The sequence below is a fragment of the Stegostoma tigrinum genome, chromosome 30 (assembly GCF_030684315.1).
Source record: "Stegostoma tigrinum isolate sSteTig4 chromosome 30, sSteTig4.hap1, whole genome shotgun sequence".
Classification (NCBI taxonomy): Eukaryota; Metazoa; Chordata; class Chondrichthyes; order Orectolobiformes; family Stegostomatidae; genus Stegostoma; species Stegostoma tigrinum.
In genome coordinates, this window is record NC_081383.1 from 7,493,565 (window position 1) to 7,520,260 (window position 26,696).

At 37.7% G+C, this 26,696-nt stretch overlaps 1 protein-coding gene across 2 annotated transcripts in view; it reads right to left on the reverse strand.

Moving 5' to 3' along the window:
• Window positions 1-5,513: 5,513 nt before the first annotated feature.
• The window catches only part of LOC125466003 (guanine nucleotide-binding protein G(I)/G(S)/G(O) subunit gamma-7), a 155,811-nt gene continuing 134,628 nt past the window's right edge, over window positions 5,514-26,696 (reverse strand). For both annotated transcript variants that reach the window (XM_048560077.2, XM_048560078.2), the window contains exon 4: window positions 5,514-19,178. In XM_048560077.2, the coding sequence (XP_048416034.1) occupies window positions 19,053-19,178 (126 nt within the window). In that variant the 3' untranslated portion in view covers window positions 5,514-19,052. The remainder of the gene's footprint in view (window positions 19,179-26,696) is intronic.

Here is a 26,696-nt window from a genome sequence, read left to right on the forward strand (position 1 = left end):
AGTGGTAACAAAATGCTAGTCTTGTGAACACATTCCATAAAATAATAAAAACATGTCTATATTCCTTGTGAATATCACTGTCTGACATACAGGGTATAGCTTGAACAATTAGGTTTAACTAGTGATATCATTTTTATTTTATTTTCCTGCAGTTAGCTCACTACATAATAGCAACTACATGTGAATAGTTTATTTAAGCGGATACTATATTGTTTTAAGGGGTAGAAAGGTCTCTTTACCAAAGTAATGTGACCTACTGTACAGTTCAGACTCTGGCAATCAAAACAATGATGTTAGTACAGCGCATTCAAGTTACGTCCTGGTAGTCTGAGGCCCACTCTCATCCAAGTGAATTACTGGGAACTGATGAACACAAAGGCCCCATGGGGAATAGTGATGACATCTTATGGTAACCAGAGTAGTAGTGAAATATTGACTACTTCGATTACACAGCACATAGCATACATTGGCTACAGTTTTACACAAAAATAAATAAAATATTTCCATTATTAGGTGTGTTCTTTTTGTTCATTGTTAAGTCTTTTGACCACAACATAATTAGTTTATATACTTAGATAGCAGGAATTGCCGATGCTGGAGAATCTGAGATAACAACGTGTAGAACTGGATGAAGCAGCATCACAGGAGCAGGAAAACTGACAATACGGGTTGAGACCCTTCTTCAGAATTGGGGAGGGGAGGGTTAGGGGATTCTGAAACAAATAGGGAGAGAGGGGGAGGCAGATAGAAGATGGATAAAAGGAGAAGATAGGTGGAGAGGAGACAGGCAGGTTAAAGCAGCGGGATTGGAGCCAGTAAAGGTGAATGTCCCACCTCAAACCGCACCGCCATTCTCCTAACCACTAACCTCATCCCGCCTCCTTGACCTGTCCGTCCTCCGACCTATCCCCTCCCTAACTCCCCACTTACATTCACCGTTATTGGCCCCAACCCTGCCTTTTTGACCTGTCTGTCTCCTCTCCACCTATCTTCTTCTTAATCCGCCTCCGCCTCCCCCTCTCCCTATTTAATTCAGAATCCCCTTCCCCTCCCCAATTCTGAAGTAGGATCTCGACCCGAAACGTAAGCTTTCCTACTCCATTCCTCCAGCTCTACAACTTAATTTATATACTAATTTTTAAAATAAAAACAAGCCTTACTTACCTTTCTCCCGAAGAGGCACAAATTTGTGCTGGAGCCCCTTTCCAAACATGCCAGCGAAGCACGTGCTTGCAAACCACAGCGAAGTTTAATTTACAATTAATTCATCAAGTAAATGTGTATTAGGGTTTGGATGCTGGCTGAACACAGTTTTCATCATGCCATCGGCCGTTTGAACTAAGCACTGGCATCTTAATAATGTACAAGTTAGTAGAAATGATTAAAGCTAAAACGAGATATAATTTGTCACACCTGTAAGGGCGCTGTGACAGGTGGAGCTGATATCTTATTTACACCACAAATAAAAAGCTAAAGTCACCACCGTCCCAGAGGTTCAAAGGGCTGTTTTCTCAGAGAGAAGCAACTGGTGGTATACCCAACTGGAGGGTTAGCACGCCTTAGGTAAGGATGAGAAGCAGGACCTTTGACCTGTGTAGGAAATAGACCCACAGTGTTGGCTTGGCTCTGCATCACAAATCAGCCATCCAGGCAACTGAGCTAACTGATCCCCAAAATGCAAATGCAAATGTAAATATTACAATGGATTCTACTGAATGTAATGGTCAGTTTCATGTTGTGGGTCTTAGATGGAAAAGAGGATCAGAGCACAGTAAGCATTTTGAATCTAATGTAAAGGGCACCAGTCAGCATAGCACCTTCACTAAGTGGATAAGGTGAATGATTGGAAGAAGTATGGTCCTACAACAAAACATTACCCGTCTCACTGCACACACACCATGCAGTCCTCAGCTGCCAGGCATGCCACCACTGTCTGTTCTGAGCTAACAATCTGATTTGCTGATTATTTTCCCAATGTAGGTAACTGCCAGCAAGTCACACACCCAGCTGCAGGTAGGATGTTGATTGATGAGGCTGCCTTCCCAAGGTGACCAGGAGGACCAGTGCAGATGGCAAGGCCAAAAGCAGCAATCAGATCAGACAGAAGTCACATCTACAGAGACCTTCAGGATGCACCAAGGCAGAAGTTTTTTTGCCCTCACCCTATTTTCTGGGGATAAGTTAGAACAGTGTCATCACAGGCTCCATACATCCTGATGAGGACACTGGGGAGGAAGAAGCAGATGTCATCCATGATGCAGCCCAATGTTACAAGCCAGACTAGACCCAAGTGACATCTAGAGAGGGTCTGTTTCCGTATTGTATATCTCTATGACTATGACTGTTGGGTGCAGTGGGCAATCACAGACTGTAGAAGTGTCAGTGGTCATTACGTATGTTCCCTCTAATTTTTCCTTTTGTTGGGTGGGTATCTGAGTATATGCATAGCAGCAACTTTCAGAACTGGAAGTCAATGCGCCTGCATATTGAGAGGCTATGTAGCCACAGAGCTTGGATTGAGCATTGCAAAACAAATGCTGGTGTGGTGACCATTGCGGAGTGAACTGCAACCTCTAATCCTCTATTGTTCACTTTTGCAGACTCAAGTAAAAGCTCATCTTTGGCTTTGTCTGATTGTCTGTAAGGGAACATCACATAAAGCAAACAATGATAAGAGACAAAACTACATTAGGCACTGACAACACAGTGATTTAGAAAAGGGGGTTAGACAGATGTAGCTAAGAACTATGTAACGAACATCATGGCTTTGTAGCACTCTGCTGTTCATGAAATAGAATGAAAAATTGCCAACCCATCTCTGGATGCACAGTGACCTAAAGGGGGCCTGCATGCGATGCGATGCGATGTTAGTCTTCTGGTGGATTCTGGCAAGTAGTAAGTTCTCCCAGGAATGGCAGGTGGTAGAATATGGCTAGAATTGGGCAGAAGGTTGTTATTGGGGCAGGGTGCAGGGTAGTTAGTGAGGAGAGTTTGGTAAGATGCAGTGAAAGATCATGCTAGGCCGTGCAGAGAGAAACCCTCTATGAAACTCGACAAAATTGTCATTTAGCCAAAAACAGATTCAGTCCATTGTATCCACATTGTTTATTGATAGTCCAGAGAATTTTTTTTTCCTTTTGGGAGTTAATAAAAATTTAAAAGAAATCAGTGAACTCTATGGCTGTAAGACTCATTAATGTCATTAGATTGCAGGAGAAATTTTAAACAAGGGATACTTAGCCTAAAATCCACGAAGTATACTTTGATAAAAGCCAAAATTATGAGTAATTAGATGTGTGGCTACAATCTCAGGAGTAAGATTAAACCACACAGACGGTTGTGGTAGCAGTCCAAGATGCAGACGTCTTAACGCAAAGGAGATGGAATTTAAATGAAATTTGGTTATCCATAGTGTTGCTAACCTCTGAGTGGCATCTGCCATGACCACACCGACCATCTAAAGTGCAGTGCAGCGTGGATTCAGCCAGAGTTGTTAGCTCATTTGCCTTCTGCTAATCCCGATTGCCAGAGTCAAAGTTGCATATAGAGTATTTGCTGAGAATAAACTACTAATAGATCTATTGAACAGGTAAGATGATGTTTATTATACAAACATGAATAAAGTGAAGTATTTTTACTTTTCCAATTCAACCCTGGAATCATGCCACTAATTTTCTTACCTTTGATACTTCCATGTATGTCATGCTATAAAATATTGTCTATCAAGTGAGATCATGAAAGATTTGGCTTGTCCAGTATTATCATAACAGGACCAAGAATTATGACTGACTTTTTACTTTCTGTAACTCAGTAAGTGCACCGCACCATGATTCTACACTAGCTAACAGAATAGTGGGAGAGTTAAATTAGACACCCATAATTAGAACATGGAGAACTAAAAGCATATGATGGCATTTCAAGCCTGATCCACACAGTCATGGCCGATCTAGGCCTCAATTCCACTCTCTGGACCGCTCCCCATCACCCTTCAACCCATTACTAATTTGGAGAGTACTAAACACCATTAATAATTGCAAACACCGTTCGTTGCAGAATACAATTTAATTACATGAATTACCAGAGGGACTGCCTTGTATCAAGAATGGGTTATTTGCAGACAAGGCTGGAAGGTAGGGATACTTGCAAAATTGTTTCTAAACAAATATTGCCAGGAGAGAAATTCTGGGGAAATCCTGTAAAAAAAAAGTACAATGTGACAAGGCAAGAGTGCATATGCCCCCATTTGTGAAACAACGGAGATGGATTGAAATAATGGCAAACTTTCCTGCCTGTTCTGTTACAATGTTGAAATACATCAGCTGAGAACTACTATGACAAACTTATTCACAACAATCTCCTGGCTCAGTGTCAATTCCTAAACTGTTCAGTTTCCCAGGACAAGGATATGGTGAGGTGTGCAATGACATATGTATGAAATAAATAATTTTGATGTAACGTTTAAAACAATATTTGGGTCTTTAATACAGTGATTAAACCAAATCCATGAGAATTGAATAATTATTGAATTTGAACGCTGGGAGGAGGAAGAGCATGCAGTTGTGAACATTTCTTGGAAGTCAAGAGGGGAAAGATTTAAAAGGGACCTCAGGGGCAACGTCTTCATGCACAGGGTAGTGTGTGTAAGGAATGAGCTGCCAGAGGAAGTGGTAGTGGCTGGTACGATTACAACATTTTATATGCATCAGAATAGGTATGTTATTAGGAAGGATTTAGAGGGGGAGGTGCCCAATGCTGACAAATGGGACTAGATTAATTTAAGATACCTGGTTTGCATGGAAAAGTTGGACAGAAAGGTCTGTTTCCATGCTGTCAGCTCTATGATACTATATTTAAACGTTTTCAGATAAACAGTATATCTGGCCACTTACTGACAACTATTTATATTAATTAAAAATATGTATTAGCCATGGCTTGGCAGTAACACCAAAGCACATAAGTTGACACTCCAGCACTGAAGAAGTGTTGCAGCACTGCAAGTCCTATTGCGAAGATAAACCTACAAGTTGTAAAGTTATTAAAAAAAAGGCAGACATTTGGCTCACCCAGTCAATCAAAGCTTTAGAGAGACATCCGCTCAATCCAATTCCCTGCTGTATTCCTGTATTAAACAGAAAACCTGATCATGGAAAAGACAATACAGAACTGAAGGTGAGCTGTTGATTTGCTTTTGCTGGTTCTCTAATTCTGCTAGGAATCAAACGTATTCCCACAATCTCCAGTTTGCACTCCTGCTTACTGACAGGATTCCACTTTCAGATCTACCACACCATGTACTGTGCCATTTTTTAACCGTTTGCAGGATGGTCAACATGAGCTGTGGGAGTGGACAGTCAACCTTATTGTTCCCCACCCCCACCACATGGAGCTGCAGTTACTTTACAGCTGGTTCATCCTCTGCTTCTAACCAACATTTAAAGCTCCGAGGCAAGCAACAATAGAATAAAATGCAGTGTGCAAGAATTTAGTTGTCTTGTAATGAATAGCAAACTTGATGATTGAAAATGTGAATATTTTATTGTGTTATCAATCCAATTTGTAACATTTCCACAAAAGTTTAAACACTGTAACAAAGTAGGCTATGGCACATTCGGGGGAAAAAAAGATTAAAGCTGAATTAAAGAAAGAATGCTACATACATTTATTACAGCAGTAAGAAATACAGACAGGTTTGGCAACAAGGTAAGAATTTGGCAAACAACTTTGCTACAAAAAATTCTTAAATGCTATTTAAATACACTTTGCCAATCTGGTTAACATGTTAACTGCTAAAGCTCTAGGTTAACTGCAATAATGGTATTAAACAACTGCGATGAGACATGTACATTCCTATATAAAATAAAATTACTTTATTTTTCTCCACTAATATAATCCCAGTGTGGCAACTGTGCGACCAAAATTGCACGTTGTATGAATCAAACAAATTTTGATATCAACTTTTAAACATTAACTCCAAATTTTGTTTGGATAGAAGAAATGTTGTAGATAAATCCATATACTCCATAGCAAAAGATAGTGGGAGGAACCAGGTAGGTTTTCTGCCCACATCAACTCCAGAGGTATAAATGAGATTGAATGCTTGTTTACAACAATTATCCTCCGTTTACACATGAAGAATGGCCTTTGAGGGTGATGGCCCACTAACAGAACTGTATGAGGAATTCCTACTGTACGTATAGTGTTCCAAAAACTAGACTACCACTTGTAGCAAGGAGAAGCTGTACTGCCTGTGGAGTGTGAAGAAGTAGAATCTACCATAAGAAACAGACATAAAAACATATGTATACACGAAAAAAGTGGAGCAAGGTGTTGATAATTAAAACCCACTGAAATAAGATTAACTCGATGTGAACAAAGCATGGGGTAATTAAGGAAATCCTACATGATTTACACAGCACCAAAGATGCTTACAAGTAAAAGTATTTACTTTCAGGGGTTACCAAAACCTTACTTTTTTTTCTTGTTTTCCCACAGAGACAAAATAAATAAATACAGAATAGCCATAGGCCACGTATCATCAATTTTGTCATTTAAGGTGAGGCTGACAGATTTAGCTTCATTTTTAAAATGGTTTAATAATTTGCCTGAGGAATCTTGCCCGAAAGATTTTCTGCAGAGTTTGTCAAGTAGTGGGATAAAAAAACTACTAATAATCATACTACTTGGCTAACTTGTGCCTCGACCAGAACAACACTGGGACATCTCCTGATCATTTGTTAACTGGAATTATGACTGAACTTTTGTCAAAATCTCTCCTGAAAGAAATAATCAGCTTTGTATATCCTGTCAGGGCACAGGAAATTCGACAACTATTTAAATGTTACAATTATATTGCAATGCCACCTGTGAAATGTACAGTATGCCACCTTGCAGCATCTTTACTTGCTTTGTCTGCTGGAAACACATCTATTGTATTTGGGTAAACTCAAGAGTATCATTCATTAGTTTTAACTGTGGATAGCTTATTTTCACTTATGATAACTTGAGTTCTCATGAGTAATTAATGTCTTGTTCTAGCTCCAAACTCATAACCAGTTAACCAGAAATGCTTTTCAAAATCAAAAGTCTACAGGTCAGGTGTCTCAGTTTGGGTCACCTTTCCTGCAGTAGAACAGCATCTAAGGAATCTTATATGTTTGGATAACAACCCTTCTGCAATACAAAGTTCAGATACTGTTAGGTCACCAAAGTTCAGGATTATTGCCAAACTCTGCTGGAGAAGCTGATCCTCAGTTGTGGCAACAAGTGGATACTACAGCTGGAGTAGTAGAATTCAAGCAGATATTCTGCAATTGAGCTCCACCTCCAAGAAGAGTGCACTGTCTTCATATCAGATGAAGGCAGGATTGACATGAATTCCTTCTGAAGATGAGAAGGAAAATAACTAAATATAAATATGCTCAATTTGTACAAACTGTGGAGTTTAAGGAAAAACACACTGCAAAATCCTCCATCATAATTGAGAAGGTCCAGACTTTACGATAATTTAGTCATGGAAAAAGCCCCATCACTAGTGATGGGTAGTATAATGATGTCAAGACTCAGTATGCAATGCCACACTAACAGAACTTTTGGTGAGGGTAAATGTGCTAATGTGTCTGTGGTAGATGTCTCCACAAAATTCTGTAGGGCTGAATGTCAGGCCATATTTATAACAGGGGCTGAGGCAGCCTTATGCTTTATGTGCATCCTGGTCAAAATGTAGTCCATCAAGAGTATAAGCAGATAAAAGGCTGTGTTTCAATTCTCATCATAAATGGTACTGGAACAGACACATGAAGTATCTATCAATTAAACCTATATGATGTGATATCACAAGCTGGATCCAACAATTCTACTGAAAAGTGAGGTTTAGTCAGAAAATAATAATGATAATAGCCATGACTGCTCTGTCCACCCTCATGTCAGTGGTCTAAAAGCAGGGCCATTAATTTACTACGTCTTCCTCCAAACATCTTGCCTTTAATCTAACGAGTTTCCCTCCTTCAAGCTCACAGAAAGTTGGCAGCCATTGAGGCCATGGAAGGATTTCAAGAAAACCAACTTGGGGATTATGCAGTAATTTAAAAAAGATATACCCATGAGTAAAGCAAGTAATAATGCATTTTAAAAAGTGTGCGTTTTTCTACAATCTGCATGGCTTATCATAAAATAGTAATGATTACAGCATAGGAAACCTTCTGTTGAGTCCATTAGACTGTTGATTTTAAGCTGGAAACAATATTAATCAGATTCTGAATGAAGTTTTGACTTACAAAATCCAGGGTTTATACACAAAATCCCTACAGTGTGGAAACAGGTCATTTAGCCCAACATGTCCAAAAACCACTCTCTGAACTGCATTCTGCCCAGGCCCATCCTCCTACCCTATCCCTGTCACCCTGCATTTGCCATCACTAACACACTGAACTCAGACATCCCTGAATGCTAAGGGTAATTCAGTATGGCCAATCAACCTAACTTACGCACCTTTGGACTGTGGGAGGAAACCCATGCAGACATGGAGAGAACATACAAACTCCGCACAGACAGTTGCCCCAGGATGGAACTGAACTGGGATCCCTGGTGCAGGGAAGCAACGGTACTAAGCATTAAGCCACCATGCCGCATAAACTAAGTATTTAAATAAACTATAAATGTGAATCTGAAGAGAACAAATGTCACATTTAACTTTGCATTCTCACCGATTTCAGAAAAAGCAATTTCAAGAAAAGCATATGTGGAGAAGTACATGGATATTTTACATTAAATCATTTGGCATCAGTGATTTTGCTTTTATGTTTGTGTTGTGTCTAGTTTGACAAGCCACTACGTGAACGAAACTAGAAATGTACTCAAAGGCATCAACACAAGCGGTCAGGAATAATTACACATACTATATTCAAGAAAGTATAATGAATTTTTAAGACAGATAATGGAACCCAACGTAGAATGTCTATGATATACAAACTATGGATTTTTCAGAGATTCATTTCATACAAAGTCTTTTTTTTAAGGATTCATTCATTAGATGTGGCCATCACTAATAAGGTACATATTTACTATTATTCTCTAGTTGCCAGAGAGGTTGGTGGTAAACCATCTTTTTGAATCACTGTAGTTCATGTGGTGTAGATACACCAATAGTGCCTCTGACTGGGAATTCCAGGAGTAAATATGATCAAATAATGACAAAGCAATGATGAATTTCCAAGTGGAGGATGACAGGTGACTTAGAAGAATACTAATGGGTGGATGAATTGTGCCTGTTGCATTTATTCTTCTCAGTGATGGAGATCAGTATTTGTCCAGTTCTCTTTAAAGGATTTAATTGTTTTCCACTATCCTATCAGGCAAAGCATTCCAAATAGTAACAATTTGTTACGCCCAAAAAGGTTTTCCTCATGTCACTTTTGATTCTCTTGCCAATTACATCAAATTTGTTTCTTCCTCTATCTGAAGTCATGAAGTTTTACACACCTGTGCCGGAATCCATAAACCATATAGAGTTCACTAAATCCAACCCTTTCCTATAATCTGAAGAATGCTAACCTTGCTTACCTTATTTCTTTCCTACTCTTCTTAAACTTAGAGTGTCCTGCTCTATGATCTCAATTTCTCATGTAAAAAAAAGAATGGTGTTTCATTTACCCTGAAAAAGAAACTGGGATTTTAAAGAGGATAGGTATTACTGCAGCTAATTGCATTTATTTCAAATTGGGAAATACAAAGTGTTCCTTACCAGTCATTTAATAGTTTGTTTGTTTGTTTTTAAAAAGTTGAGAAATTTTTCTCATTAACTGTATCTTATCAGTAACAAGCCTTTTGAGTACCAAAAATATTACAGAGCCTATAACAATTCTTAAATTCTGAGTCAATTTGAGGACAGCTTATACTTTGAGCAATTGATAAGTCTGCACCCCTAAAACTTTGTTTTTTAAAAAATAGTTTACCAATAGGAGACACTTCTTACTATAAAGGGAAATCACATTCAATGACAGCATAAACGAACATGTAGGGTGGTGTGCTTTGGGCAACCTACTAAACCATATTATAAATATTGTTGTCTAAACAAATGATTAACTACTTTCTAATTCATAAAAATCAATTATAAAACAACTTAAAACACTTAACAAAAATACATGTTTAAAAGTTTATAGATAATAGTTGGCCAAGGCAAGCTGTAGTATTTCTACCACAGTTCATCAGAATTCTTTGTCTGGATCCTAATGCTGGGACTAACTAATCAGTACTTTGGCAAAATAAAACTACCCATAGATCAGACCTTGAAATAGGGAACTGAATAAATGAAAAAGCCCCTTTTATCAAGGTTAATTGTTCAATGACAAAATGGGATCATCTGGAGGAAACAAATCACAGTGCAATGCTCAACAGAAATTCTCTACATTGAAATGTAATGATTTTTGGCCATAGTATGAAAGGATAATGATAAACATGAAGTCTACAAACAGCCACCTGCTCTAATGATAAGAATGTGCGAACTATTCCAGCTGACCCTCTCCTGTATAATATGTTTAGAAAGTGCCATTTTCAGAGGTTTGGGAGTAGGTCACCCAGTTTTACTTTAACAGAGGCACAGAAGTAACTCAAAACCCTGCCTCATATTTCATTCCTTGTATTAGAAGAGCTCCAAATTTGGAAAAGTTGGAAACCAACAATGTAGCTGCCTTGTATCATTCTTAAATTCATTGCTTTGACAAAGTTAACTTCCAGGTTGGTTCAATTCTACCTGTTTTCACCCCTATAGAAAACAGTTATTGAGTTCACCCTTTCATTATTTACCTCATTATGGTTGGAACTGGCATCATCTTGTCTCAAGGAAAACTTTTTTTTGGCACTGTAGTTAAATAACAGAATATTTTTGAAAACATAAACAAAATTTCCCATTTGAAGAAATTACTACAAACATTTGGATCAGAAGTTTCAACCAGATTTGGATCTTCTGGGAATTTGTAAAATCCATACTTTAAGCCAAAAGTGTATGAAACTTAGTCTGAACAAGCAAACGTTGACAAGAACCCAATACTTACAACAAAGGATACATTTTAACAGAAACATTTTTTGTTCTGAATATATGTGGAAATCTCTGAGCATGTGAACACTTTCTCTGTAAACTAATGTTGTTTCTAGTTTTGAAATACACATAAACCAGTTAGTTATATCTTTAAACTTGCACCTTATCTACTTAGTTTAACTGTTAAAATAATACGGCAAGTTGTCCATAGTTGCACAATGAATTGGCCAAATGAGCCTGAGCTGCCACATCTAATGGAAGAATAAGAACTTCTTTTCAAATTAGAAATTTAAATAAAAACATTCGGATCACTAAGACTAATATTGATAATACTTTCAGTTCTATTGAGAACACAAGCTTCTGGATTGCTCCAATATTCAACCTTTTAAAACAGGGAATCCAAATTGGCTTGTGAAACTACACATGGCTTCGAAGCCCTATTGTTTAACAAAATCTATTAGATTCCATTTAAAATTGTAACATTTGCTCTGGTTTCAACTTTCATGGATTGTCGGTTTGAAAAAGAGACTAAAATTCTATTATTTCACAGGTCCCAAATTACAAAACTAAGACCTACACATATCTTGAGATACATACATTTTAACATCAATATGTATTCATTAAATCTGTTATGTGGCCCCTAAGGCTCATGAGGTTAAATTTTGCACATTCATGTTGTACATAAATTTTTAATTTAAAAAACAAATTGAATTTAATTTGAAAGAGTCATTTTGTTGTTAGTATTTTCACTTTTGTTTTTCTAATATTTTGGCACTTTTTAGCTTTCCTTCCATTTTGTCCAGACATTGATTCAACAATTGTTAGTTATTTGGCACTTCTGACAGAATGATGTACCCTAATGGTCTATGATAATGAGGTGGATTTTGAACAAGGGAAGAGGGAAGTGGCTAGGATGAAGAAACTAAGGAACAATGCAGTGACTCAGTGGCTAACACTGCTGCCTGATGATACTAGTGTCCAATTCCATCCTCAGGCGGCAATCTGTGTGGAGTTTGTACATTCTCCCTACATTTGCATGGGTTTTCGCCTGGTCCAAAATTGTGCGGGTTAGGTGGAATGGCCTTGCTAAATTGCCTATAGTCTTAAGATGTGCTGGTTGGGTGGATTAGCCACGGAAAATGCAGGGTTACAGGGATAGGGTAGAGGAATGGGTCTGGGTGGAAGGCTTTTTGGACCGTCAGTGTGGACCATATGGGCCAAATGGCCTGCTTCCAAAGTGCAGGGGTTCTATGATTCCAAGTGAAGAAGAAAATTTTGTGAAGATTTTGGAAACAGTGAGTGGGTAGCAAGTGAGAGACAACAGGGTGGACAATTCCAGAGTGCAGCCCCATTCTAACTGAGGGACAGGTGCATGCTGAGCACAGCATAAAGTTAAATGGAGTTAAGTAAATGTCTAGGATAAGGGCTCTTGTGATGCAGTGGTAGTGTCCCTGCCTTTGAGCTACAAGACCTGAAATTAAAGCCTACCTGCTCCAGGGGTGTGCATTACCATTTCGGAACATGGTGACATAGAACATATCTAAATATTTGGGCTAAAGTTTCAAATGACATCAGCTACTTGTAGATCCTAAACTAATGGCATTGTGCCTCAATGTCAGCAGGTGATTTGACTCCAATCAGCATTACAGCAAAGTTAAATCACGTCCTCAGCAAAGGATTACAAAATGCACTTCTGACAAGGGGTCTGGAAATTCAGTGTCAAGTGGGACGCCTGTATGATTTTATCCCTTTCACGCTCTATAAACAATGAGACCGACCATGTTGTCACTCCAACACCGTAACAGCTAACTGAGCACAGAATTTGGATAGATCCCAAGAGAATCCTTGTTCAGCTACTCACTCAATAAACTTGCAATCAAATAGGGATGGGATGAGGAGAGAGGAGAAAGATGGAAAAGATATCTGACACCTCTTAAAAAGTCAAGAGGAATGTGTTTCCAATTCACAATGTATACTTAAGTGTTTTGAAACTATTAAGTTCCGAAAGGTAAAACAATCTTTACTCATCAGGAAAACTACAAACCAAGGAATTGTGATTGCTAGAGACCAAGAGGGGCAGCACAGTGGCTCAGTGGTTAGCACTGCTTCCTTACAGCACCAGGGACTTTGGTTTGATTCCAACCTTGCGCGACCACCTGTGTGGAGTTTGCACGTATTTCCCATGGCTGCGTGAGTTTTTGCGGGGTGCTTCAGTTTCCTCCCACAGTCCAGAGATGTGCAAGTTAGGTGGATTGGCCATGCTAAGTCACACCATAGTGTATAGGAATATGTAGGTAAGGTGCATTAGCCATCAGAAATATGGTGATAGGGTAGGGAAATGGGTCTGGGTGGGGATGCTCTTCAGAGGGCTGATATGGGCTTGTTGGGCAGAATAGCCTGTTTCCACACTGTGGGGATTCAATTAGAATACATACTGTTGCAAAGAATAACATTGGACCACACTTACATGTGTGTTTTGGGAATTGTTTTAGTATTTCTATTCCTGCCAACTAAAAATTTATCTTATGTTATTAATATAATTTACACTATATGTAATAACATTGCGATTGATTTGTCAAAATACAGTTTTAAAAAATTATATCCAAGTAACTTTAAGAACATTGTTTTGGCAAATGAATATTCAGTGTTTTAATGAGAAAAGACAAACTTGCATTTACATGTGCCTTTCATGATGACAAACATTTTACAGCCAATGGAGTACTTTGAAGTGTAGTCATTATAATAATTGCTTGCAGTCATAATACAGGAAATGTATCCAATAGTTTCTGCACTGCAAATGACCAGAAAATCTATTTTTCTGATACTGACCAAGGAAAAACAAAGGATAAAAACTCTCCAATTTTTCTTAAAAATTGTTGCAAACTTAAAAAAAATACATGTAGGGGCAGAGAGTCAATTTAATGTCTCATGCAAAACAAGGTGCCTCAGTGTGCAGCATCCTTCAGTCTGCATTGGAGTAGCAGCTTTGATTTTTGCACTCAAGGCCTTGGGTGGATTCGAATCAACAGCCTTCTGAGTAGGAAGGAAATGCCCTACCAACTGAGCCATGGTTGATATTTAACTGGAAGGTTATCAGTTGTTTAACAGAGACTTGAAATAAAATGCACTTTTTTTTTCTGTTTAGAAAGAATTATAGCACAAGCAATATCAACTACACACAAATAATCATCTCTAAATATCTGTTCTTCCAGTTGTTAACATCAAGTACAATGATTATAAAATATGAAGAATTGTATTACTTCCCCAATAGATAATCTCACAGCTATAATCTGTAAAAGGTAAAATGTCTTAATCTTAGCTGCTGCTGTTAATTAGAATTGTTTGGAATGTTTGCATTGTTATTCTTTAATGAAGGTATTGAATTGAGCTAAAACAAATACAAATTGCTGGTGAAAGTCTGACTCAGACTTGAAACATTAATCTGCTTTGTCGCCACCACCCCGTCAATAGATGCTACCAGACCTCCTGAATTCTGCCTGAAAGTTTGCTTCAGATCTCCAGCATCCACAGTTCTTTGTTTTATTTTAGTATTGAATTAAGCTGTTTTCTTACTTTCCTAAGTAGTACTGAATCAAAAAAATTTAACTTCTAAAATATTAATTTGGATAAATGCCAGGTAGTGCATTTTGGTAAAATAAAGGCAAGACTTATAAAATTAAAAGTAAGGCCTTATAGAACAGTGTTATAGAACAGAGAAACCTAGGGGTTCAGTTACATAATTCTTTGAAGTTGCATTAGAAGTAGATAAGGTGGTTAAGAAAGCATTTAGCATGCTTGCATTCATTGCTCAGACCTTTTGAGTATAGGAGTTGGAACATCACGGCAAGATTGTACAGGAGATTGTTGAGGCCTCTAATGGAGTACGGTGTCCAGTTTTAGTCTCCCTGTTACAGGAAGGATATTATTAAGCTAGAGGGGGCTCAGAAGAGATTTACCAGGGTGTTGCCAGGACTGGAGGGTTTGAGTTGAGAGGTGACCTTTTAGAGGGTTAAAAAAAGCTTCAGAGGTATAGATAAGGTGAATGGCAGATCTCTTTTCCCCTGGGCGAGGGGCATGGGGGCAGATTTCAATACTAGGGAGCACATTGTTAAGGTGAGAGGGGAGACATTTAAGAATGACATGAGGGGCAATTTTTAAAAAACACATTTTGTGTGGAACAAACCTCCAGATGAAGTGGTGGATGTGGGTACAGTTATAATGTTTAAAAGACATTTGGTTAAGTACATGATTAAGACATATTTGGACAGATATGGGCCAAGCATAGGCAGTTGGAATATTGGGATTATGGTTAGCATGGCCTCACTGGGATGCTGAAGGTTCTGTTTCCGTGCTATATGGCTGTATTATGCTTGTGATTCCATTCTGATGAATTATTTATTAAATAGAATGGGATAACATTCAAGTGTCTCAGTATATTTAATCCTTTATTTATGTATATATAAAATACTGTTTAGTTTGTAAATCTCTGATGAACATTAACAGGGGTGCTGTATATGAACCAAAGGAAGATATCTGCAACAGTAAAGGGAGTTACTTTGAAAGCAAAGACAAAGTACTGCAGAAACTCAATGGGTCTGGCAGCATCTATGGACAGAAACAGTTAACATTTTGAGCCCAGCAACCCTATGAAGATACTGATAGACCTGCTGAGGTTTCTTAAGCACTTTCTGCCTTTATTTCAAATCTCCAGCATTTGCAGTTACTTGTTTTATTATTTTGAAAGCAGTCATTTACAGAACAGGAGGTCTCAAAGTCTAAAGAATCACAAAAACAAAAGAAATAAAGAAGCATAAGAAAATTATCAGAAATTATTGGACTCTAAGAAGCTGTGCTTAGTGTGATTTTTTTGTAATAATTTAATTAAAATGTTCTGTTAGGAAGTTTTGTTGTATAGGTTGCATTTCAATGGTGACAAACAGTGATGTCTGAAGAGTCAAGGCAGACTCGAAACATTAACTCTCTTTCTCTTTCTATAGATGTGACAGGCCTGCTGAAGTTGTCCAGAATTCTGTGTTTGTTTCAGATTTCCAGCATCCACAGTATTTAGCCTCTATTTTTGAGTATTTCTCTGTTATGCCTTTCCAGGACATGTTTTCATTTTTAATCAACTGGGCCTGAGGACAGCAAACACAAAAACAGGGTGGGGAGGACTGCATGTGTTATAGAAACCACAATTTTCCTATCATTAATTTTACTGGAAGGAAATTCATGCAGGTTCTGATACCAGTTTATAATCTTCTCTGCTAAATATTTCTAAATAAAATATTTAACGCTAGTAATAAAGATGAAGAAAGAAATTAATTGCTTATTTCTAAAACCTATTATTTGTGTGTGGTAGCATCTGCTTTAAAAAGAAGATTTGGTAATGTGTAAGAATTCATTGAAAATGAACTCACTGACTGATCAACTGTTTCAACTTTGCAATAATGGTACAGCAAAGCTACCACAGTGACTGCACATGAGAACAGTTAGTTAGCTCGAAACCATTTTATGATATACCAAGGCATTTCATAAATATGAGTTTATTTCTTTCCAGGAAAGAAGGGTTTTCTCACAGGTGTAAAGAAGTAGAGTGGTGGTGATGTCACGAAAAAACCTACAAAATCCTAGAGAGCTGCAATGATTAGAGATGGCACCGGGTTGGAGCCATGTGCTTTCCACAAGCAGGAAAGGGCACAACAATGACATTGTAAAAATAAATTCCCTCAATTCCTCGTATGGAAGCAATCTAGATATGCACACGTGTCTTCTACAAAATGTAAATAGCGCTCTGAGTTCAATTATTAAATAAGTTCAGATTAGCATTTCTGAGCAATATTCAGCCATCTGAACATGGAGGTCATAACTCCATTTACATAGTCAATGTTGAGAGTGTTGGAAAGTTTTAAAATATAACAGCATTATATTCAGGTTGTTGTGAATGAAGTATGAATACTTAATTAGAGGTCAAATGAAAACCCGTGCGTAAAGCGGACTGATGGGTTAGACAACATGTCAAACATTAAACACAAGCTTATTTTGTCACCTACACCTGGAAACTGAACTAACTGCTATAAATTCAGGTACGTAAAGATTTTAATTATTATTTATATTATATACACATGACAGTGAATTTGCATTTCAATTTTTCCTTACTACTGCAGTCCATTCCCCTGATGTGGAAGCCTTCCAGTATTGGTAGGGCAAAGGCTATTCCTGTTATGAGGTAGGACCTGAAGGTATATTAAGATCATGCAGCATCACCAGGTAGTTATTTTTATCCCGTTGGAAAATTCACTATCTGAATAGATATTCACATTTGGCAGTTGTGATTGGAAGGAAAACCTTTCCATTAAAAGGTACAAGAAAACCAACTAATTACTACCACTGCATAAACATTACACTTTCAAATTAGGAACTGAAAAAATGTTTACATGTTGTTTATACGGAAAGTAGAGTGTGAAATTTCAAATCGGCACTACTACTTTCCCATTTCACTTTGCATGTGCAGAACAGGCTGCTGTTCCTCTCGTTTGTTGGATTTAAATCACTTTGCAAGGAACAACCTTGCTTTCAACAAATGTACTAGGATTCTATTCCTCTGGTTTTCTTGTGAATTCACTTAACCAGGAAGTAAACACTGCTGTGCTGGCCAAGAACGTTGCACTGGAAATAGGGTTTTCAATGTATTTCAAGTCAGAATTTAGTAATATTAGTGACACTCTACTGTACTTGCTGATTTCTTTGAAGATTGTGTAGATTTGAAGATCTAGATTTTAACAGCTTGCTCCACAGTTCATAAAATTAAGAATTTAATAACCTCTCCCAATCAATAAGTGAGTCAAAGATTAGCCAATTAAAAAGCAGAACATCTGTGTCCAAAAATAGGCAAGGGATAGCAATGCAACTTAAAAGGTTAGCATTTATGATTTTCATTATTTCAGTATTTTGAGGTCAACCAAAGTAAAGTAGAAAATAAAAAACTCAGGTGCAAAATACATTTTTCTTCCACACAGTCTTAGCCATCAGAAATGAGCTTATTATGCCTCTTTCCAGGTCTACAAAACAGCGAAATGCACGTTAGTAGCTTGTGAATATAAATTTTGTAAACCAATACTGATGCAAGTATATGCAGTGTTCAATATAAATTAGCAGTTATAAGTGTAAATTAGAGTTCACTGCAAGAAATTCTGCACCATCAAGTGTTAGCACAAAACGTTTAACTCCTTCTGATCTATCACAAACAAAGTTGAACTCTGGGAAACCTTGATGCACATACCATACTAATTTAACAATGTTAAATTTTCTAAAATACAATTTCTGACATATCCTTGATTGAAACAGATGTAAATGCTCCTGGCGATAACATCATTTCACTAAAACTCTCATCACTGAACAAAATTAATCCAAGTTGTTAATGAAACTAAAGTACTCAGTATTGATCAAATTGAAGAAACTGAATCAGTGGAGTAAATTAAATGTGCCCTTATTTACAATGTCCATTAAATATTAATAATGGAAATGAACTGCTTCTTCCTCATTTTACATTTGAAATACTTAGACATTTAATTCAGTTTCTGTTTTTTGTGCTAAGTATTCCAAATGTTAATACCAAAAGGCGTTCATACAAGACAATACCATTCATTTGGGTATTCTGGTAGAGATAGCTTGACAGGTGCTCTTCTTCCATTTCACCCCTTTACCCAGTCTCACCAAACAAAAACAATAAAACTATCAATGGATAATCTAGTCAAAATGTGGACATGTTAGAAAGCACACCAATAACAAAAAGTTTTCCTTTAAAAGCCCTCCCCTTCTTGCTCTGGTGTAGTCAATTCTCACTGGCTGAAATTTCTAAATCCCCTTTGCTAGATTTGCACCCACTGATTCAATTATAATTTAAAATAAACAAATATATTTCCTGTTTAGACACCTGTATTCATTGACTTGAATATTTCTTGCTGTTGGTATTCATTAATTGGGTTTAAATGCGCTGTGCTTCATCCATCTGTGGGCAAAGCTATAGGATGATGCAGGGTTTCTTTTCCTTGAAAGGATTCTCAGATGTCGGGACTCCAAGAATCAGCGGGTCGCTCCGGGCATGCTGCTCGCAGTAATTCATAAGGTCGACAGCAGCTTTGGATACCTGTTATTAAAAAAATTGTTAAAAGTCATTCAAAAATTACTCTGATTTATACTCGGAAGTGATAATTGATTACATATTTCTCTCCCACTTCCAATTTTCTGCCTTTCTTACCTCTTACTGGGCAACCACTACAATAGACACCAGTAACACCCCCAGATGCCTTACTCATACGAAGCTGGAAAATCATCAAGCTCTCCTACTCAATGGGCATGCGATCACTAATTCTTCATCCAAATAGTCACTCTTTCTGTTTGAGCATAACAAGGTTCTTGGACAGCATCAAGCTGCTGTTTATTAATAGTCCTGTTGGACATTAAGAAAGGGAAACTCCAGGCAACTATCCCCTCCTTAAGCAGTGGTGCAAGAATAAATACTGTTCCCCCTGTATGCATTACGGTAGAGATCAACTAGCATTAAGTACTGAGTAGCATTGCTCTTGCTTGCAGACATTAGTTACTTCACTGCTTCAACAAACATGAAAAGACTTGGATTATAGCAGATCATTTAGCACATTGACAACTTACAGACAGCTACAGAAGAAAAACTGTAAGTGATCAAAATTGTGATAATCCTCTCTTCACACATTTGTATGAGCACAAAGGTCATTAATGTGTTGTGACAAACTGCAGAAAATATCATGTGTATTTGCAGTGGCATGTGTGATTTTTCAACATATACGCAGCAGGTACTTCACTGTGCTGGAACCTTGATAATACCAACTTTATCTTGGCAGGGCTGAGATATAGAAAGTTTACAAAGTGCTCCTCCATAGATTTGTTGGCTCAGCTAATGAACAGCTGAGCATTTTTTTTTAAAAAAGTGCTCAGTCCCAAGAATGAGCTCATTTTATCTAAATTTTAGTAATAACAGCAATGCTACAATTAATGCCAATGGCCCTGACTTGCCTGAAATACCCTAATGGTCAATTGTCTTCTGAAATCTACGGTCAATGATCATATATCAATAACACTCAACGGTCAGGTGGTGGAGGGTGACTGACACATTAGGGAACCATAGCCTAAAGCCAAGCTGGAAGTAAACAGCTTCAGGACAGGAAGGAAGAATTTGAGAATAAAATTTTAAAAAAAAGGTACATGGATAACTTTTATTTTAAAGTATAACCATGAGAATGAATAATGAAAAAAACTTTTGTAGGAGGCTATAAATACTTGTTAAACATTAGAACAGTTGATTACTGACAACAAGCTCAGTATGGCTGACAGTTTAACTGAAAATAAAGCCACAAATGTGCCATATCCTATAGAAATTGCAATGTGGTCAGCATGAACTGATCATTTTAACTGAATCCTGGGCCGTCCCCCCAAATGGGCATAGATTCCATGTCATCATTCTCCCACACTGTTTAGTAGAGCTTCATTTTTCAAAAGACATTTTAAAGAAAAACATTGACACTTCATCTCATGGCTGTTTGTGCAATCATGTTGTGCATAATTTGGCTGCTACATCTGCTGTGTTATTACAATGATCACATTATATAAATATGCCATTGGCCACGAAATGTGCTTAGAGATGTTCTTGGATTGCAAAGAGCTCTATATAAATCTATTCTGTAGTTGCAGTTTGCTGGCTTTGCCTTTGTAAGTCTGCAGAATAGAATAGTCTGAGTGTGTTTTGTCATCACAGGTTTGAAAAGTCTTTGCAGGTACAAGACAAAACACATCACCACAAGTTGTTTAGAACTGTTCTTCCACCAGACAGAAAAAAATCATAGCAGTAAACATGTAAGCCAGACTTGAAATTTCTCAGACTCTGGCATTAATGATTCACTTGTTCATTGAATTTACCAATATCATGGTCCAAGTAATTTTTGCTTGATGTAGGAATTCATGAATGTATGGTATGTACTGGAGTGGGTGATCCCAGTGTCTGCAAATTAAAAGGAAAAATTGATTTGGCTACCAACCAGACTGACTGGTATCCAGTCTGGAAAACCCCTAAGAATACCATATACTCCTCAAATCCCACATCAGATATTGACTAAGAGCAGTGTTAGTTTCATATAGCAGTTCTTTGTGGGAAATCATTTTTGGTATCCAACAGCCTTAGTTCAGAATTAAAACTATGTGGTTACATTTGAAATAATGAATAATGACAGGGAAACTACATTAATTAACGCAATCCTTTCATTGTTCGGATATTGAAATAGCACTATATCACAGAATCCACCTCAATTTTAATTTGCTAAATTCAGTTTATGTTTCAGTACTCAGATGCCCATAATTTTGTTGGCCTGTAGAGAGACTGACCTGCTCTTATGTAGCATCTTTATTGATGTTGGGATACTCCAAAATGCTTTAAATACTTTGCAAGTACAGTCACATAGGAAATGTAGCATCTCATTTTGTATATAGCAAGCTCCCATAAACAGTAACGTAATGATGACCATGTTTTGTTTTAAGTGATATTGATTACATACTAATATTGCCTAGGCCACTGAGGGAAAAAAACCCCTTTCCTTTACAACATAGTGTCATGTGATTTTTAATGGACGCCCCAAGGAGCAGGTATTTTTACATGCATCGACAACAGGAGAGAATGGGACCTATGCCTAATGTAGAATTACTTCCAATTATTATATTTAATTTTTTAATTCAATTGTGGATATTGAAATTCCAGTCTAGCTTAAATGCATTCCTTTGACTTAATCTCAAATGCTGTTTTCAAGCAATGATTCACTAATGTGCTTCAGGGGAGGAAAGCTGCCATCCTTACCTGGTCTAGATTACGTGTGATGCCGGATCCACAGCAATGTGATCAATTCTTAACTGCCCGCTGGGCAAGTAAGGTTCAACAATAAGTGCTGGGCTGGCCAGAAACGCCCACGTCCCACAAACAAATAAAACAATTATTGCAATATTTGCAGATAGTCATACAATGTGGAAACAGACCCTGAGGTCCAACTCGTCTGCGTCAACCAGACATCCCAGTCAGACCTCGTCCCATTTGTCAGCATTTGGCCCATATCGCTCTAGTGTTCAGGGATATGTAGATGGGTCTGGTTGAGATGTCTGAGGTCTGTTGTGGACTTGTTGGGTCAAACGGCTTGTTTCCACACTGTGGGGATTCTATGAATTCTGTGAAGTCTAAACCCTTCCTATACATGTACCCATCCAGATGCCTTTTAAAATTTTCAGTTGTACCAGCCTCCATGAGCACAACAGGAAATCAGAATTGAGAAAGAAACAGCAAAATAGTTGAAGACTTGGAGGGGAAGGTATCAGCTGGAATTTTCAGATTATTCCTGATAGCAAACAAGTACCTTCTGCCAGAAATGTCACTACTGAGTGTTTAGGCTTGGGGCTCAAGTTGGATGGGCCCAAAATTGAACAGTAAATTGATACAACCTGACCAGTTTAATAATTAGTTAAATGACCAGATAGCCATCACTAAACATGGAAACAAACTTCAGCACTTGTTCCTGTATTCAGGAGAGAAGGAAAAATGATAAAACTAGAGAATGTGAGAAAGGTTTCAGTAATTGAACTCCAAAAGAAGAAAGTTAATGTTCTACTGGGTCTTGAAATGGCACTCCATGATTCTTTAGTTGAAAAGTCTGCTTCCCACCACTTTACTTGGATTTGAACTACAATCACTGCTATTAACTTTGTTTTGTTTCTGATCAATACGATTCCAGTCAAGATTACCAGCTCACAGTTTCCAAAATGGACGATGCCATCTCTAAAATGCCTGTTAATATTCTAGAATTTCATGATTATTAAACCAGTACTTGTAATTCTAAATGGGCATAAATGAAAAGATAGAAATTTGATTTGTTAATTAAAAACAGGCTGTAGTATTCATGCAATAATTTTATCTATTACACATGCTCATATGAGGAATACAGTTATGCAAGCAGACTTTTTAAAAAGTTTGATCTGAAATTTTTACTTGTTTCTCCCCACTGTCAAATTTTCACTGGTTTTGAAAGTTCCAAACCATTCCTGAAAAACTTGTTCAGAAATAAAAGCAAACACGGAAGCAAGAGTGGATTCAGTGCATAACAGGAAAAAGCATAATGACCCAAACAAGATCAGCTGCTTGTTGCCAATTATAACTGCACCTGCTAGTACACCCATTCAAGTCCTCTGGCCAACTTAAAACAAGTTTTAATAAGAAATCAATAACATCCTGTATGTGCCAGTAATGTTTTGTGCTGGTGATATTTCCATTCCTCTAAATCATATTTAACATTGTCCAAAGGGAAAATATTAGTTCACTGTAACCTTTACTGGAGGAGAGCCAGTTCACAATCAGCACAACAAGGAACTCTCTCCCACATGCCAAGCTCACACAAGTGAAAACAGTTGTCGAAATTACTTACATTGATGTTGTAATATCAAGAAAGTGACATTAAATGATCTGAACTCAAATGGCACTCAAACATCAAGCTTCACATTTTATTACAGCAATATTTTGGTGATGCAGTTGCCAATCCAAGTGTATTAATTGCATACTTTCCATCACCTCCAATAGCTGGTCTTTTAAAAGTCAAACTGTATAGGTGCACACAGTTTGTTTCTTATTACTTATGCAGGGGCAATGTCTTTTTATTTTTGTGATTTTAAAACCTGCAGACTGAACTGAAAAGTAACAATTTTAAGAACAAGTATTTGAAAGAGTGGTTGCAGTTTGAAAGAAAGTAAACTGACACCCACGGCAAGCACTGTAAACAACTGTTTGAACAAGCAGCAATTGCAGTTCAGATTGTAGACCATCTGGAGCCAAGAGTGGATACTGATGCAGCTTTTATTGGCAATATGAAGTTGATTGGTCTGTGGACTAGTGACAGTTATCAATAAGAGACCTTTTGCTTGCCAATAATTGTGTATTTGAATCTCGGATGGCTGGAAACAAGTTGTCGGGGCGGGAGGGGGAGGGCTAAAAGCTGCCTGTTCTATAATCAAAAATACAGTTTAAACCTGAAGAATTCTGTTACTTTATTTAAGAGATCAACCTCCAGCATGTGAACTGAGACATCTGGACGAATGCAGTTGGCTTTTGAGTATATGGATCATGCATGCTTCATGTAAGGAACATTAGATAAGAGAAATAACTTTATTGGGCATTCTCAACAGTACCGCATATACCATTCCTATTGCTTCCCTAGTTGAGATCAACTAACAGCAGAGAGCAATGAACAAACTTGGTTTACATTGCCCAGGTAGTTGAAAAACAAATGCCTCTTCATAATAAAACCCTGAAGAACTGCGGATGCTGTAAATCAGAAACAAAAACAACGGAGGAAGGGTCATTGGACCTGAAACGTTAACTTTGTTTTCTCCTCCACCGCTGTTGCCAGACCTGCTGAGCTTTTCCAGCAATTTTGTTTTTGTGTCTGTTCATAGTATTTATTTCATGACTTCAGGATGTTTCAAGTGTTTAACAATCAACTAACTACTTGCAGTCATACTTATAGTGTAGGAAACGGAACAAATTTGTGCACAGTAAGCTCACATAAATTGAAATTAAATAAATAACATCTTTTGTTGCCTTGGTTGACAAGCAAATATTGGTATGAACATAGGTTAGGGGTGGGGGAGGGAGGGTGGCACAGTGTTAGTGCTCATTAGAATTAAGAATGACAGGCAGCCTTATTGAAATATATCAGTTTCCTAAGGGGACTTGACAGGGTCGATGTAGATAAGTTGTCTCCCCTTGTGGGAGACTGTAGTCCCAGAGGATGTAATCTCAGAGTAAGGGGGTCACTGTCTCAGAAGCCAATAAATCTGTGGAATTCATTATTGCAGAGGCCTATCAAAGTTGAGTCACTAAATATATTCAAGGCTGAGACAGACAGATATAAATCAATAAAGGTATCAACGGTTATCAGGAAAGGCAGGAAAGGAGTTGGGAATGTTGGAGCAGATTCAATGGGCTGAATGGTTTATTCCTGCTCCTACATTTTATGAGTTTAAAATGCAGTGGGATTTTGATAATCACTTTAATCAGCTAGAGTATCAGCATAATATGTGCTTTGTATTCCAATTTAAACAGGTTAACATTGAAAGACTGAATGTGCTGCGACATCCATATACCAATAGGGCCCTTACTGCATGCTGCCTAGGTTTGGCCCAAACATGTATAATAGTGATTAAATCTTGGAAAAACTCTGCAGTTAAAATGGCAGCAAAACTGAAGGACTATCAGAATCCAGTCTTTCCACCCCACTTGGAAAATTTCCAAACTTATAATTTATAGAAGCACATTTATAAGAATAATCCTTTACAGAGAAGGAAGCAGCTGAAATTGAAATAATTTGCATGATTCAATGGGTGGGATCCACTGTCTAGTTCAGAACACACATTGCTCGGAGTTTGAGAGTTACAAGTCATTAACTGGCTCCAGACTCCAGACTGTTGTATGCTACGCCTGCAGGGCTTTAATTTAAATAGGTAAATTAGAGTACAGAACCTCAGGACTCAAGCAATAGCGTTTAAGTAAATGTTAAAAAAAAGTGAAGCCAAATTAAAAAAGCACACTGCTCAATGATTGCTAAAAATATGACTGAAAAACATTTCTGATGTTTGAGTTAAGCATCAATCTTTCATTATCCGACTGGCCCGAGCTCCAGCAAAGAAACAAAGCTTTCTTCAGGCAAAATTTGCAGAAAATGCAAAATTATATTTTAGAGAAATACAATACAAATAAAAGCTGGGCTACAGCTGAAGCAGAAATGGAATTCTCAATTGTATAAAACTAAATTTAAAATGCATTGTCTGAAAAGGTGATTTAATAGCAACTTCAAAAACAAATTGGTTGAAAATGAAAAAGAGAAAGAGGAATGAAACTAATTGGATAGCTCTTTTGGAGTCGGCCTCATTAGGGGCATTTAAGCGGCTATAAGGTAGGCATATGGATGATAGTATAAGGTAGGGGTGGAGGTTAGATAGACCTTAGGTTTAGGGTAAAAGTTCGGCACAACATAGTCAACCGAAGGGCCTGTACTATGCTGTACTGTTCTATGCTCTAAAACGTTTGCATGGCTCTAAGTCAGGATTCAATTTGTGCACAAAAATACAGCCTGGAAGTTACTTCAATCATTTATTCACTTTCTGTTACATAGGTCTCCAGTCTACTTGGATTCTCATATTACAGAAAGAGAAAAAGATATATCAGGCGCAAAGCCAGAGACTGGAGCAGCACAAGGGTGGAGACTGGAAACATCAAGGATGCAATGAGGTATCTGCAGGTGAGTTGGCCTATGGATACAGACGTGAAAAGAAAGTTGGTAAAGTGGAGGGGCGAGTGGGCTGCAAGGAGGCATGGCAAGATGAGAAAGAGTCATTTGCAACCCTGCAAAATAGGCATACTCAACCAGTTATGATCACGAATAGCTGAATTCCTTGCAAATTAATGTGAAATCTCTATCTTAAGGGTGAAAGGGAGTTCAGGAGCTGGTGTACAGGGGAATATGTAGTGGACACTGTTCAGATGAATACCATGTCAGACAACTAATTTAACATTATGGTTTTATTCTAAGGATTTGATTTACATTAC